At 36.1% G+C, this 16,677-nt stretch overlaps 1 protein-coding gene across 4 annotated transcripts in view; it reads right to left on the bottom strand.

Moving 5' to 3' along the window:
• The window catches only part of LOC145673772 (DDB1- and CUL4-associated factor 11-like), a 91,780-nt gene that overhangs the window by 18,745 nt on the left and 56,358 nt on the right, over positions 1–16,677 (bottom strand). For all 4 annotated transcript variants that reach the window (XM_081743529.1, XM_081743526.1, XM_081743528.1 and 1 more), the window contains exons 6-7: positions 10,157–10,338; positions 5,443–5,535 (exon numbers count right to left, since the gene is read on the bottom strand). In XM_081743529.1, coding sequence (XP_081599655.1) covers positions 5,443–5,535; positions 10,157–10,338 — 275 coding nt within the window. The remainder of the gene's footprint in view (positions 1–5,442; positions 5,536–10,156; positions 10,339–16,677) is intronic.

A 16,677-nucleotide genomic window follows, 5' to 3' on the forward strand; every position in this document is an offset into this window, starting at 1 on the left:
GATATCGATCAAATTTCCAATGTAGCTTAAGTTCGGGCCTAGAATGTTTTTATCATTTCACTTTGACGGTGCACCTTAGGAGAGGGGGAAGACATACAAATGATCGAAAACTGCCAGTACTAGTATCGAATCCATAGTTTCCGAGATCACTGAGATGAACAGTAACACTTCCGATGCCGTTTAAATCCAAATTCACTCCGGAAACTTGGGGGAGGGGGAGATATATAAAAATGATCAAAAATGACCGATATTAGTATCGAATTAATAGTTTTTGGAGTCGCTGAGATGAACAGTTACACTTCAGATGCCACTTAAATCTAAATAATGCAGCCCTTTATGTCCAAAATGAAACGTGAAAAAATGAAACCTTTAAGTTTTACGTCCCACGATTGTGTCGGCTAGGCTAAACGAGACAGTGATGATGAAAAATAAAGGAAATGGTGGAATAAATAAACTAGGAGGAAACGGGGGAACCCCAAGAAAACCCACGCACACGGTGTTTGTCCAACACAAAGCTCACTTGGCGCGAGCTGGGATCGAACCAAGGACCCCATGCGCCAGAGGTGAACATTCTACTACTGACCCACTGAGCCCCCCTCCCTCCAAATGAAACATATTCTTGCCGTGTGAAGAATGGGCATTCTGGTAGTAGCTAATATAGATATTTTATTAGAAATGTTCCTGGTAGTTTTCAATTATTAAAGGAAAAAGTACCAGTGTCACTTGTACACCACGTGAAGAAGGCTGTTTGTATGATGTATATCTTCTCAATATTGAACCCAGAAGTGATACTAATTTGAACAATTTTCGGCTTTAGACAGAGAGTGAGTGGAGATATAATGTATTTTAGGGACGCTTGCAGGAAACCGCTTCTTGCTATCTATTACCGCTTTTTCTCTATAGTGATCAATGTAAAAACCGGAAGTAACTTATTTCTACCACTTCCGCTTTAAATATCACTTCCAGCAACGTCTCCCGTCCACGAATACTCTTCATCGATTTTTTTTAACCTTGTTAGCACTATGGAAAATACAAACTTTTTCAGGTTTCAAGTTAAGATGATTTTCTGGATTACCTGAACTCTCACATGGCCATTTAAGATTTAAACCACTTGAGAATGCTGCATGAGCATTGCCAGAAAACGAACTTAAAAAGAATGGAGAGATGGAGTGGGAAGGATAACTGTCATTGTTCCTAGATATAAATCTTTTTATCCGCATCTTTTTCTCGCAAAAATAAGTAAAATATCATCTCTCTAGGACTTACAGTTCTCGAAATATGGCTACACAGATATCTAGTAATTCGAACTTTATTGGCCAATATCTGGGGAACGGTGGCCAGTTGGCCAGTATAAAGTTAATCATTGGCCACCAGTTACTATTTGGTACAAAAATGTTCACCATCCTCTTAGATATTGATCAACACCAATATGATCTCTGTGTGACTTCCACAATGGACACCGGTTACTATCTGATACCAAAATATTTATCATTCTCTTAGGTATTGATCAACATCAATATCATCTCTCTACAACTTAAGGTCCGCGATCTACGGCTACTTAAATATCTAGAAATTGGCCATTTTTGGCAAAAATCACGGAAACGGTACGTCAAGGGAGATGATACTGGTGTTAATCAATACCTAAGAGGATGGTAAACATTTTGGTACCGATATTAATTGGTGGCCACTGGCCAACGACCAAACCAGTAACCAGTTGGACAGTGGCGACCGGTTACTATTTGGTACCAAAATATTTACCATTCTTTTAGGTACTGATCAAGACCAATGTGATCTCTCTATGACGTACGGTTCCCGAGATATGGCTCCTTAAATCTCTGGAAATCGGCCATTTCTTGGCCAGTATCTCGGGAACGGTAAGAGTGGCGCGAAAAATTTAATCACTTTCTCTGATAGTTTTTGATGCTCTACCGAATGCAGGGTTCAAAATTGAAAAAAAATCGCAAACAACAGACAGACAGACGGGCTGACAGACACACATTATTCAGTAACGAACTTTTTAAGTTCGTTGAAAATACCAACCAAAAATGAATTTTGTGTGGTGTTTGATTTGAGAAAGTAATTTTGGGCCTTTCGTGAATTATCTAATGGCAAAACTCATCCAAGAATGCCTAGAAAGAGTAATAAAGAATGTTTTATTATTGTCACTCACCACACTCAAGCGCTCTGTGTTGCACAAGCAGCGAGGAGATAAAGTAGGGGAAAGTTGTTTATTCCACATTTGTACCTCGCGCTTGTAAGAGTGCAAGGTATATTTCCAAGCAGAAATTACCATGCATTTGAGTCTTCGCTGTCAGGTTTCCGAATATAATTGTGTCTGAATTATACAAGCCCATTCTTTTGAATCGTGGACATGGATCTTCCATCAACAAGTAAAGTTCCCCCCTTTGAATTTTTCCAATTATTTTTTGTGGCCGATATATTCGTATTCTTAAAAAGTGACACAAACGACAGCAAATTGCAGAGAAAAATAGGTTCTTTGAAATCAAATTCAATATTTGCAAAATGGGAACCAGTTACTTCGCAAGAAATAAAGTTATTTTCTTGCCACGATTATTCACATGTGTCTTGTACGGAAACCAGCATTGTGGGACTACAGAAATAACGAATCTATTATGCATAATATATATTCAACAGCAAATTGGCATATAAAGGGATAGATATTTTCAAATTTAGGCAATGTTGGATGTAAATGATAATGACCCCGAAATAGCTAGGAATTAACAAAATTATGACCTCCTTCATAAAATTCGACCACTATTTGAACATGTTGGGGGAAAATGTCGGAAAGTGTATATACGTCAGAGCAAACAATAGATGAAGCAATATGTGGATTTAAGACGCCGTGTTTCATTCAGGGTTTATATGGAAGAGAAACATTACAAATACGGCATCAAAATATTTGAACTTTGTGAGGCGAGAAGTTGGATTGTTTGCAATCTGGAGATGTATTCAGCCCGCGAGAGATTACGCACATGGAAAGCTGGTAGAAAACAGATCACAACTTCGTGTTCGAAATGTGACGTGGCCATTTACATTGGAAGATATTTTGAAGTTTCTTCACACAAAAGACAAATATTGAGACTACTAAATATCGGGTGGTTGATAAACAAACTAGTTTGTATATATCGAATATTTTTTTAACAGTTGTGAAGTATTTATAAACATTTAAGTGTACATATATGTGTAATCATTCATTGTCAGAAGAAGTGGCAAATCATTTGTCAAATAGGCCTGTTGCTACGTGGCACATAAATCCAATAAGTACACGTTACTTTTTACCTTCTAATAGATTGCTACTTCTAATTTTATTTCTGAAAGTTTCAACAGTTTAGAGTAAAAACTTTGAAAGATGCGATTCTTTTTTAAAAATAATCCTTATTTTCTCCAGGACAGAGGGCTTTGACAATTTAAATACTCCTACGACCGAAAGTGTCAAACCGTTTGTTGAAAAAAAGAAAATGACTTTTCTATCTTCGAAACTTATTCTAGTCTCTTCTCGCACATGGCATTCATATTGTGTGTGTCAAAATATACTGTATATAAACTTCATCACAGTAAATATGCCTAATCCTCCGAGTTACCGTTCGAAGTGGTACTTCTCAATCCCCATGAGGAAGTATAAAGAAGATTGTACAAAATGTCGAGTTCCTAACGCGACAAAACGATATATTTTTCACCATTTTCTTAGATGTTGAATTTCAAAAAATCACGTCTTAGCTATAGTGTAGAATTTGAGAACTCTTGTATAAAATTTCAATTCAGTACGCCAAACGGGGGCAGGGAGGCAAAAGTACCCCTTTCCCCTTAAGGATTGTACTTTGTGAAACTTTGTCTTATTCTGAGTCCAGGGCTCAATGATATTTCAGTAAAATTTCAAACGTCGATACCCAACCGTTCCAGAAATCTGGTCAACAACACTTAAAAAAAAAAAGCTCATGACCCCCTTTTCCCGCATAGAATTTGCATTTCGTAAAACCCTGTCTTATCCTGTGTAGGGTTTTAGGAGAATATTTATACACAATTTCAAGTTTCTCTAACATTTCCGGAGATTGGTGAATGGCGTAAAATCATTTTAACCTCCCTTCTTGCGATTCGTATTTCGTACACTTCGACTTACTTCTAATACAGACTTCAAAAGAACATTAAAAACTCAATATTTTCGAAGATCTGATGAATGTCGAAAAGAAAAGGCTGAAGCCTATTTACCCTTGCGATAGTCTCATTTCGTAACCTCTTCGGACGTCGAGTGTCGTATACGACACACAAAATTATTTACCCTGATAGAGCGACAACGTGGCACATATGATACGCATATTTTGATCCTCTTCCTTGTCGCCAGAGTAGACGCTGCATTTGATAGAAGCTTGACAATTGAAGAACTCTTTCTGTTGGTCCTAGATAGTGTTTTGGAGGGAAGAAAATATCGCAGAAACCGAAAAATTACACGATTATGTTAAATATTCTACCTCTCTTACTTTAACGCCTTATTTTTTCCAATGCATGTTGATTTATCTTGTTAAAAGTACGAAGTTGATTATTTGCTCTTCTATTTTGTGGGGGAATATGGAGAAATTTTGTTTTATCATGTGTCGTATGCGCCACTATGAAACCAACCGTTACAAAATATGATTATTCATAATCTAGAGATATATCATGTTTTCAATCTCTTCACTTCGGTTTTATGAACATGTGACAGTGTTTTAGGTATTGGATACTGTTGTCATAGATGTATTAAGTGTGTAATACGCATAAGCATACGTAGTGGGGAGGCAAGGGGACAAGAATATCGTTTCTCACTTTTTATTGGTAGAGTTCCAAAATGAAATGAAATGAAATTTTTGAGTTTTACGTCCCCCGGTTATGCCGGCTAGGCTAAAGGAGACGGTGATGAGCAATGAATGAAACGGTGGAATGACGAAAGTAGAAGGAAACGGGAGAACCCCGAGGAAACCCACGCACACGGTGTTTATCCACTAAAAAGTTCACTTGGCGGGAGTAGGGTTTGAACCCGGGAGGTGAACGCTCTACCACTGAGCCACCCCGGCCCCCTGGTAGAGTTCCAATGGGTCCTATATGACACACATGATTGTCACTACGCTGTGCATAAATAATTGTAATTTCTCTTACTCGTTGCTGTATGGAACGAAAGCATTACGAAAATATAAAACTTACAAGAAAAAACAATTTTGTTCCACTAGTGACACTGAAGAGGGTAAAACTCCGTTTATCATCAACTTAGGATTCAAAGAGAACATCTTATACAAAATCTTACGTTTCCATGCAGAACAATTTCGAAGATCTGGTGAACGAAAGACTAAAATACTTTCAAATTCTCCTTAAGATTTCACGAATGAGTCAGTAGATTTACTTTGATATTATTCTCTACGCTATTGAATGATTAAGTAATGTCTCCTTACTTACTTTACACAATCCATCATCACCTCCGCTATACAGAATTTGTGATGTATCATCTGCAAAAGCTACCGTGTTAACATCGTCTGCGTGTCCTTCAATCTGAAATTATAAAAGCTCTATTAATATAAATTTACGTATTTTCAAAGAAATGCGCTATCTTCCAATTTATGATTTGAATTACTACAAAAAAATCTATGAAACAGTTTGTTATAAATATTCATCAGGCCTATTAGAGTAATTTTGTCGGACTTTACATAATTGAAAGGAAAAACCTGGCATACAGAGCAATTTCTAATACACTGACAATATGAATGCTATTGTGTTCTGGGAGATGCAGTGAAGGAGACTGGTGATTACTGATGCGAGTCGAGACAGAAAGGCTGGACTTCATAAAGGTTTAACCTTTTCAGGACCGATAGGAATTTCACGTAAGTCGTAGATCTTTACGTTGGCGGCCCCAGTAGCCCTTATAATTGTCACAGGGACATGAACAATACCTCGTTGTAAAGCTATTAGCTAACTTTTGTGCCCCCCTGCCAAACCCGTAGAACAATAATTAAAAAAAAATGTTTTTGGAAATTTGTGAGAGGCTGGTAAAACTGTTACTTCTCGTACACAGGGAAAAAAAAAAATCACGTGTACGCCAGACCTTGTACGTCAAGGCCGAAAGTTCAATACCAAGTGAAAAAAGAAAATCCGAACGTGTTTCCTACGAGAATCATCCTGTACATATTTTTCGAAATATTTTGGCCTACCCTGACGTTAGCAGCCTTAGAAATGCTCTTAACTGACACAGAGATATAAACCATACCTCGTTGGAAAGCTTAAAGAACACAGATCCTAACGAGGTAACGTTTGTACCCCCTGCGCGCAACTCGTAAAAGAAGAAGAAAATCAAAAAATCTGAAGGAAAAAAGAAAAATACATTTTGTGGGATTATGGCAACACTGTTATTTGCCATACGCAAGAAAAAAGTTCTCACATATACGCCAGACATCACTAGTTAGTATGTTGATTTATCTTTATTGATACCACTTTTTATACTTATATTCCTTTGGAAGGAGAGAGAATTCCCCCAAATGCTGAGGGAAAGGTGTACTAAAAACATCAAACTTCCCTCCCCCTTTCTTCTGTTGCGGTACCCCCGATGTGGATAAAATGCACATCCTTCCTGAAGAAATAGACATCTACATCATTTCTCTAGGTTAATTAAGAGCAGAACTACGGAGGTTTAAACTGCTGGCTCAGCCCGTAAGCAGTTGGTCCTGAAAAGGTTAAGAATGTACATGAGGTTGGAAGAACTGCAACTACAGAAATGTATATTATTATCTTTGTGGTGGGATGCTCAAATATAAAGCAACTTGTATACCTGGCCGGCATTTCTTTGGAGCAGCTGTAGAATGTTTAAGGAACAGCTGCCGTAATAAAGGTCTGAGGATTAGAGCTCATTCGGTACAAGAGTCACAGACGGTTAAGAATGTTTCAGGGATCAATTACCGTAATACGGTGTGAAGGTTAAACACGTTTGGTACAGTCAGCGATAAAAGTGTATTCCGTCTGGTAAAATTTATTTTGGGAATAACGGTGGAACGTACACAGTTTCATTGAGTTTCAAGGCTGGAACGTACAGAAAATTACATTCTTTTTAATTTACAGGAAACTGTACTCAAATTGTCCTTCCATTCTGAAGTTACTTACGAAACTAATTTCAACAAACGGAATGAACCTTTGTCGCTGACTGTACAAGAGTCAAGAGGTGTATTAGGAAACCCTTTTCGATTTCACCAATCTTGTTTATATTATACTCGTTACTCTGTTAGCGTTTAAATCTTGTTCCAAACTTTGATAACTTCAATGACTGGCAGAACTTTCTAAGTTACCACTACCTATTAGTGGGACGTGGTAAAATAAATTTGCACCTCAAAAATATTGTTAGTTATACTTTTGAATCTCGAAAGTATATTAAGCGCTCAAGGAAAGAGAAACACTTTATATATATATACAGTGAAACCTCTACTAACGGACACCTCTATAAAGCGGACACCTCCCGTAACGGACATATTTTGTAATCCCCAAACACTGCAATAGGAAAAAAACATATTGGCAAACCTCTCTAAAGCGGACACTCTCTAGTACGGACACGGACAGTCTTTTTCTGTCTTTTATAGGTATTATTTACCTCCGTATTACGGGCACTTTCTCTAGAAACAAGTTAAAAAGTATAGTAAAAATTCATTTTTTCATATATGTGTCACCAAGGAAGCAATGTGACATTTAGCTTCCTCAACTGTCTACTCAGCAACCCAGATAAAGCGTCTCTGTTTAGCAACACTCTCATGTCTTTGCATGCATCCCACTCCCACCCAAGCTGTTTTACACACAAAAGTGATCGACAGTTTCCCGACGTTTGGGATGACATGTTATGCTACTGTCCCTCTGGAATCTCTGACCCGCGGGTACGCATATTGTCTCAAAAAAGACACTTCTGGACTGCAATTAACCCACAAATTAAAGCGACATACTGAAAACGTAGTAAGTAGTGATAAGTGTAAAATGCAGAGAACTATAGCATCTTATTTCAATGTTGTGCCTCGGACATAGAATATTGGATGGCGGAAGATAATGCAGGTATCGTAACATTTTGGTAATATTCGTAAATACACGATTCATACAAAAATATTTTTTTTTTCTAATTACATATCACCTTGATTACTAATTTACGTAAGAAAATATTGAAACCTCTTTAAGGCGGACACCTCTCTATAGCGAACAATTTTTGACTCTTCACGGCTGTCCGCTTTAGAGAGGTTTCACTGTATATATATATATAAATATTATATACTATACCCAGCAACCGAAACATGCATATCTTCTTCCAATTATACCCTTTCTATTTATTATTCATTACACTTCAAATCTTGTACGTACTTATCTCAGTAATCTAAGAGCCTTTGCTCTTCCAAATAATATCAGCAACATAGAGCCTTTGGCTCCAACATAAATCAAATACTAGTACTACTGAAAATCCAATTAACTTTATACATTTCAACAACTACGTCAACCGTCTACAACTTAAAACACCTGACAACAAAAAGCTAAAACAGCCTGTGCCTAACCTTTGGTCACTTTCTTCCCAACTCTTAATACACTTACAATGCTCAATGAGAGGCATACACTGGCATACAGGGTGATATAAAAATTTGTCAAAATATTTTGGGAATAGATTTCTCTAGATTCCTCATATCAAAATAAGAAAAAAAGTTCATATGAACCTCTGGTCGGAAGTGCATAGTTTCGTATTATAGGGCGCCGAAAACGTGAACAAGAATTTTCGGAATGATCCAAAAAAATGGATGAAAAGATTGTGATCTTGGCCAATAATTAGATGTTGGGCCAGGAGCCACAAAATTTTTGAACGGCCTCTCGATAAATCGAGTTTCCGTATATTTTACGGAATAAGGACATCATACTGAGTTAAGTGGTAGTTTTGGTTTGGCTACAGGATATGTAGTTATCGAGATATAAGGCGTACAAGAAAATTTGTAACTGAATGAAAAACATTGGATTTTTTGGATTAGGGGCCATAAAAGTTTTGGATGGCCCCTAAATTGAGATTTCGTATTTTTTACGGAATAAGCACATCATACTAAGTGGTAGTTTTGGTTTGGATACACTATATGTAGTTCTTCAGATATAAGACGTACAAGAAAACGTTTGATTGAATGAAATATATTGGATTTTTTGGATCAGGGGCCACAAAAATTTTGAACGGCCCCTAAATCGAGATTTCATATTTTTTACGGAATAAGGACATCATACTGAGTTAAGCGGTAGTTTTGGTTTGGCTGCACTATATGTAGTTCTCCAGATATAAGGCGTACAAGAAAATATGTGATGAATGAAATATATTGGATTTTTTGGATGAGGGACCACAAAAATTTTGAATGGACCCTAATTCGAGATTTCATATTTTTTTGCGGAATAAGCACATCATACTGAGTTAAGTGGTAGTTTCGGTTTGGCTACACTATATGTAGTTCTCCAGATATAAGGCCTACAAGAAAATTTCTGTCTGAAATACATTGGATCTTTTGATCCAAAAAATGAACTTCAAAGTTCCATAGTTCCACTACTATAGGATCGTAGTCAGGTGAAGACATCACTAAGGAACTAGTATGTGAACTATCCAAATATCCGTCTTTCAGAACCTCTGGTACTTGCACAATCATTTTTAGAGATAGACTGTTTGGGAGTACTTGATCACTCTCCACCTACCTCTCTAAAAATGGGTGCGCGAGTACTGGAGCATTCTTTAACATGGATATTTTAGGTAATTCATATATTAGTTCCTCAGTGATGTATTTACCCGACTACGATAGGTCCCATAGTAGTGGAGCTATGAACTTTTAAAGTTCACTTGTTTCACGTTTTCGGTACCCTATAACTCCGAAACTATCCACTTTTGAGCACAGTTTCATATGAATTTTTTTTTTTCTTATTTTGATATGAGGAATCTGTTCTCAAGATATGGTGACACATTTTTGTAACACCCTGTATATCTCGGTTTTGGAAATTTTTTTCACGTTAAATACTAATAGTATTGTACAATTTGAATCCCATCAATGCGTCTCACGTTCAATTTTTGAACTTGAGCTCGACCGAATTCGCATGTTTGGATATGTTTGGTTCTGACAAGGAATCTGTCGGTGTGCACACTCACCTTTAGACATCTTTGTTGGCACTCCCGGTCATAAACATATAATAACCCGTCGTTCGCTCCTCCAAGGATTTCTCTGCCATCACGTGAGAAGACTAGTGAGAATATACAGAATCTTCGGTCATCTGGACACAATGGAAGCGCTTCTTGGTGATCTGAGTCACCATAAATGCTACACAAGTGTACTGGAAAGAAAACATATTAAAATGAACTTTAGAAAGTGAGCTAAGTGGAACTACACAGAAAATGTACGCAATTTCATAAATCTAAGAAATCATCTCTACAATACTAAATTAATGAACTGGTTACTTACAACAGTCAATCGAATTTTAGGTAACCACGCTTAGAAACATCATCTCGAGTAGCACGTGCCACAGAGTGTGGTGAATAATAATAATAATAATAATAATAATAATAATAATAATAATAATAATAATAATAATAATAATAATAATAATAATGGTCTAAAAGTGGTGTCCACAGAGTACTATTCTACAAGTCAAAATAAAGCAAAAAATTATATATTGTCGTCTGAGATTCAATACCGCGTATCTCCAATTTTGACGAATTTCAGTTTTTGATACCACTAGAATCAGTATAGGATGGCGCACAATCTGGTTAAATAATACACTTATATCACGACAGATGGCTGTTATTTCCTCAATGTAATACCGTGTATATTGATGCTAAAGTATTTTTTTAACAGTTTTTGCCTGTTCTGTAAATTTGGTGAAATGTTACTTCTGCGGTGTTGAATCTCAGACGTCGATATATAATTGTATAGTGTATTGTATACGAGTCCTCGTAATTGTACTTTCGGGTCCTCGTCTGGAGATGCAAATTACACTATGTGGCAACGTCGCAGATACAGAACCATAGAGCACATCTACCAACCCATCAAACAGTTACCACGATTCTTTCCAGACGATAGCACCACTTATTAGCATAACAATCAGTGGCGTAGGGAAGGGGGGGGGGGCTCGGAGGGGCCGCCCCCCCCCCCCAAAGAGGTCCGAAATTGTAATTTGGTACTTTGATGTTTGTAATTTTTTTATATATTTTTATGTTTATATATTTTTTTGTTTGTAATTTTTCTATATGTACCTATAACAGCACTTGCCCCCCCCCCAAACACACATCCTGGCTACGCTACTGATAACAATCAATGTAATTGGTTGATAGATTCACAGAGCAATACTAATTAAATCATTTAAGTTTTACGTCCCACGATTATGGCGGCTAGGCTAAAGGATACGGCAATGAAGGAAATTGTGGAATGAAGAAAGTACGTGGAAACGAGAGAACCCCGAGAAAACCCCCTCACACGGTGTTTGTCTACGACAAAGTTTTCTTGGTTTCGAACCAAGGATCGAACCAAGGACCCTATGCAGCAGAGGTGAACGCTCTACCACTAAGCCACCGCGGCCCTTGGTTTTTCAAAATCTATCTGCTATTCATTTCATAAAGATAGACCCTGATTTCGCGGTGCTGCCCTCACGTTCATTCAAAACTTATATTGTATTCTCGCACCTCATTAGAATTGTGGAATGTTGTATTTTCAATACTTATGGCATACAAATTTTCTTTTTACTGTGTAGTGAGAAAAAAAAATAGAAACTAATGAACACGTGCGAATTTTATAGTACTTTTTTTGGTAGATCAATGTTTAGAGAACTATATATCGGAAACGAGACCACGTGAAATAATTTCCTGTGCATGATACGTAGGTGCATTTATTACCTGTAAGTTCTGAAAATTTCGTTACCCAACACTTCATAATTTTTTGTTATTTAGTAAAAAGTGAAACACCATTATCTCTGAATTGCTGCGGGGTGTTATCAATTTTTAAAAAACTAGTAGAAAGATCTTAAAGCACCTTTTTCAATTAAACTGTTTAGATTTGTTTTAAAAGTTAAACAACGACAAATATGACATAATTTTCTCTGCTGTGTGCCCTTCGCTATTGCAGTTCATAGGGAGTGCGATGTTGCCACATTTTCCTGGCGTGTATTTAATCATGGTAGCTGGGTTGCGAAAGAGAGGTGTGCTGCTGAAAACCCATCGTTTGATTCAACTATTGGTGTTCGTGATTCGTTTGTTTTGTTACAGATCATTATCATGCATCATTTACGAAGTTCTGAAAAGTCAATGATTATTAAAGCCCGAACTTATTTTGATGCAGAAAAAGAGCAGGGTTGTAAGTAATTGTATATCTCAATCAGTGAATCGAGCACAAAATAGGCATTAGTACCCAAACTTAAGCCAAATGATGGAAAGAACTGGCGTTAGTAACCGAGATACTTGCAAATTAATTAATGCATGCCTGAAAGACCTGAAACTGGATAAACCGGAAAATATACTAGAACCAACAAAGTTGCGGAGACAGCGAATTTATTGGAGAGACAAGGGAGCAGAATCTCGTTCGTTTGACTTGCGCAGGCTAATTTGTGTTGGTTTTGATGGGCGCATAGATGAAACCAGACTATTTGGACCAGATGGAGGACAACTAACAAAGAAGGAGGATCACTACGTTATTATTGCATATCCTAGTGAGCAATACGTGGACCATATTGCTCCACAAAGTGGCAAAGCAGAAGATATTTCAAATGAAATATTCTCTATTATACGTGGCACGGATTCGACAGCTACTTTGCGTCCTGTGGTATGTGATGGAACAAATACAAACACCGGCGAACATTCTGGAATTATACGTCGATTGGAAACAGCTTTAAATCGACCTTTACAGTGGCTTATTTGTATATTGCATCTGAATGAGCTTCCACTAAGAGAAATTTTTAAAAATATTGATGGCAAAACAACTGGTCCAAAAGGATTTTTGGGGCATATCGGAAAGATGCTAAGTTTTGATCCACGGGATGTTCCAATAGTTGATTTCCAGCCCGTCACTGGAAATGTCAAGGAATTTTGTGTGAATATCACAAAAGATTTTAGCGCTGATCAAAAGTATTTGCTGAAGGCTTGCATCGCAGTACAAAAGGGAAAGGACAACGCTGATGCTGCTGTTATAAAATTTTTACAAACTGCTTCTCCAGGTGCCCTTAATCACGCTAGGTGGTTGATGCCCGCCAATCGAACCCTTCATTTGTTCATGAGCACAAGAAATCCATCCAAAAACCTATTGCAGCTTGTAACCTACATCGTTAGAGTGTATGCTCCAAGTTGGTTCGAGATAAAAACCCATTCCAACTGCACTGATGGATCACGTAACTTCTATTTTATTTTGGAGAAAGTTAGAAATTTACCATATAGTGAGATGAAGGAAGCTGCAATAAGATCTCTAAAGTTAAATTGTTATTTTGCCCACAGTGAAAATATTCTTCTTGCAGCTCTTGCAGATCCAGACATTGAAGTAAGAAAAGATGCAGTAAACAAGATTGTTGTTGCAAGAACGACCAATCAAGCTGGAGTGAGAAAAATTTTGTAAATCAAATATTATGATTCATGTCGAAGCAGAAAACTACTACAAGATGATTGATTGGGATGCTTCCGTCACAACGCCACCTCCACTTGTAAACTCAATGTCAGATGAAAAATTGCTGGCAAAGATTGAAATAGGACCACTGGAATTTAAAGGAATTCAATGTCATTCACAAGCAATTGAACGAGTCGTAAAAGAAGTTTCCAGGGTTTCTACAAAAGTTTTTGGTCATAAAGCCAGACATGGAATGGTTGCTTCATCCGAGGAATCAAAAAGGAAATTTGGAAATTTTTGATACTAAGCATGCGTTTCTGAAAGCAGATAATTAAGTAATACTTCTTTAAAAAAAAAAAAATAATGCATGTTTTAGAACAATAAACCTACTGAACAGAAAAAAAACTACTTTTTATCATACACCAATAATAGCTTCAAAGTTAACTCAAAGTTGGGACCCTTAAATCAAAAGATAAAAATCTGAAATTTTACATACGAAATTATCTTTACCTGTATCTACTTTTAGAACTAGAGACAAAAGCTTCTGTTTACATTTCTTGAAGTTCGCCCCGCCCTATTGTCCATTCAATGTAAATAAGTCACTGGCTCTTTTTTGTTGAAACTTTCACAGAAGTGTTCGAAAATTGACCAGAAGAGGTATGAAGCGTAATACTTCAGATACAGTTTAATCCGTGTCCATATAATTTCAGCTAAGATTTACGGTGTAATTTACATCGAGAAAGGTTTGTACAAAAACCGTTCAGTGGTATGAACACCGCAATTGTTTAGTATAGCCCTATGAATCAATTTAGTTAGCGCTTGATTTAGACTATAACGGTGCTCTAATCTTCTATTATATGTAGCTATATTACTTTAGTTTAATATTTACTTAAACGATCAGTATCGTTCTTGGCTAGTTTGATGCAGGTTACAACTCGTTATGTGTGAATGATATACTTAACACATTCATTCATGCTTTTGAACATTTAAAAAATCAATATATCCGTTATTGTTTATCTTTATCAACATCATTGTCATATGCTGTACGTTTATCAACATCATTATATCCTCTATGCTTATCATTATCAACAATGTTACTATATATTGTGCGTTTATCATAACCAGCATCGTTATGATATGCCATACGTTGATCATTATCAACATCACTGTTATATACTGTACTTTTATCTGAAATTTTTAAAGCACTTTACTGCACTCTATTTTATTGTTTTGTTTTCATTTGAGCATTATTCTATACACATTGTAGTGTGTGAAAACATGATTTAAAATGTGTATGTGCAGTACATTAAAAGCAGAAACCTTTCAATCATCAAAAAAGTCATTCTTCAGAGAATGATTGACAAAAAAAAACTTATTTGAGATTCGAGGAATCAATAGCAAACAAAAAGATAGTGTCGCCGGACCAAATGTTGGAAGAATGAGGCTTGATTCTCCACTAGTCGAGCAGTTAGTTCAATAATATATACAGGGTTGGCAAACACCATGGTTTTTATTAAAAAAAAAAAGTTTCTTTTGTTTAAACCAGGTTTTTTTGGTTTAAACCAGGTTTTTATGGTTTAAATGATTTTCTCTATACATTCGTATCATATATGGACAGAAATAAGTTTGTTTCGCCTTGATGTTATTATGCAACAACCGGGTTATGCTGGAAGGGGTCACATAAGCTTAAAGCGGAATAAAAACCGCTTTTCGAGTTACATCCGAGAGAAATTGTCCTCCATTTGAACTCAGAACCAGGACTAATTGGCCACAAATGCGATACGTCTGCCGACTCACTCACGAAGGAATCCTGATAAAAAAAAATACGTTGTACTGATGCTTCTTACATGCTTCTTAATATAACTGTCAAGAGTCATTTCAGAAGGACAAAAAGATAAACAGTTGCACAAGTGAAACCATTACACAGAATTACATATGAACAATTTCAAAGTACTACGGAGTACAGAAGAACTAATTTAGTTCAAGTTAGTTAACAACGACTTTTATTGGTCCAAATTAAAGAAATACACCGACTTAATCTGCATATCAGTAAGAAAAGTGAATAAAGATACGAATTATTTGAGTCCACTTTGGCTCAAACTCATTTATACATAAATAGATACCAAAGATACTTATTTCACTAAATTCCTCTCGTGGGGTCTGTATGACCCCCCCCCCCACACACACACACAAAAAAAGTACGGCATTTTCGATGTATTTTATTAATAGTAAACATTGAAACGAAACAATATTTAGAATTTTTCTTCGATTGCAATTACATAATAATAACAACTACAAAAAAATCACAAAATAAACATTCATAAACTTGTAAAAAAATGTTCTTTTGTAGTATAATCTTTTTGAGTAATGAATGGGGAATTTAGGACTGAACATAATACGAATAATATACGGGAGTGAAACGTGATAACCCACAAATGTGTGTTCATCAAGATTTTACAAACACTTACACATTTTTTTGTTTTTTGGTTTAAACCAGTTGTTTTTTTTTAAAAAAAACAGCTGGTTTAAACCTTGGTTTAAACCAGCCAACCCTGAATATATATATATATTTTTTTCATGAGAAAAAATACAAGAAGACATTTAAGTATTCAGTAGTACAATAGACGCAATTCTTAACTATAGGCCCTATATATTATAAACATTTTTACAATAAATGACATTAGTGAAAGTTATGCAACCTTCTGGATTCAACTGTATGATTTTGTTGTACATACATGTTCAAACTGTTGCGATCTTACTATATAGCCCATGCTCTATACACTGTATTTTTATTATTCCAAATTTAATGTGGTTATTGTTAACTTCTCAAAACTCTAACTGGTTCATACTAACTTTGCTATCTAAATAACACACTAAAAATACAATTCGCTGAATAAAGTAACATTTATTTATTTATTTATTTTTTTTTTTGAAAAATATTTTTTTATTTTTAAAATAAGCGTTGCTTTGCTCAGCGATTTTTACTTTTAGTATAACACAAAACTCTGCATTTTAATTTTGTAAATATAATTTTTATACTTATTTAGCGTCCCTTTTCAACACCGATATTATCTTATATATAAAAGAGAAC

The sequence above is a fragment of the Thermobia domestica genome, chromosome 17, assembly GCF_964235325.1.
Source record: "Thermobia domestica chromosome 17, izTheDome1.hap1.1, whole genome shotgun sequence".
Classification (NCBI taxonomy): Eukaryota; Metazoa; Arthropoda; class Insecta; order Zygentoma; family Lepismatidae; genus Thermobia; species Thermobia domestica.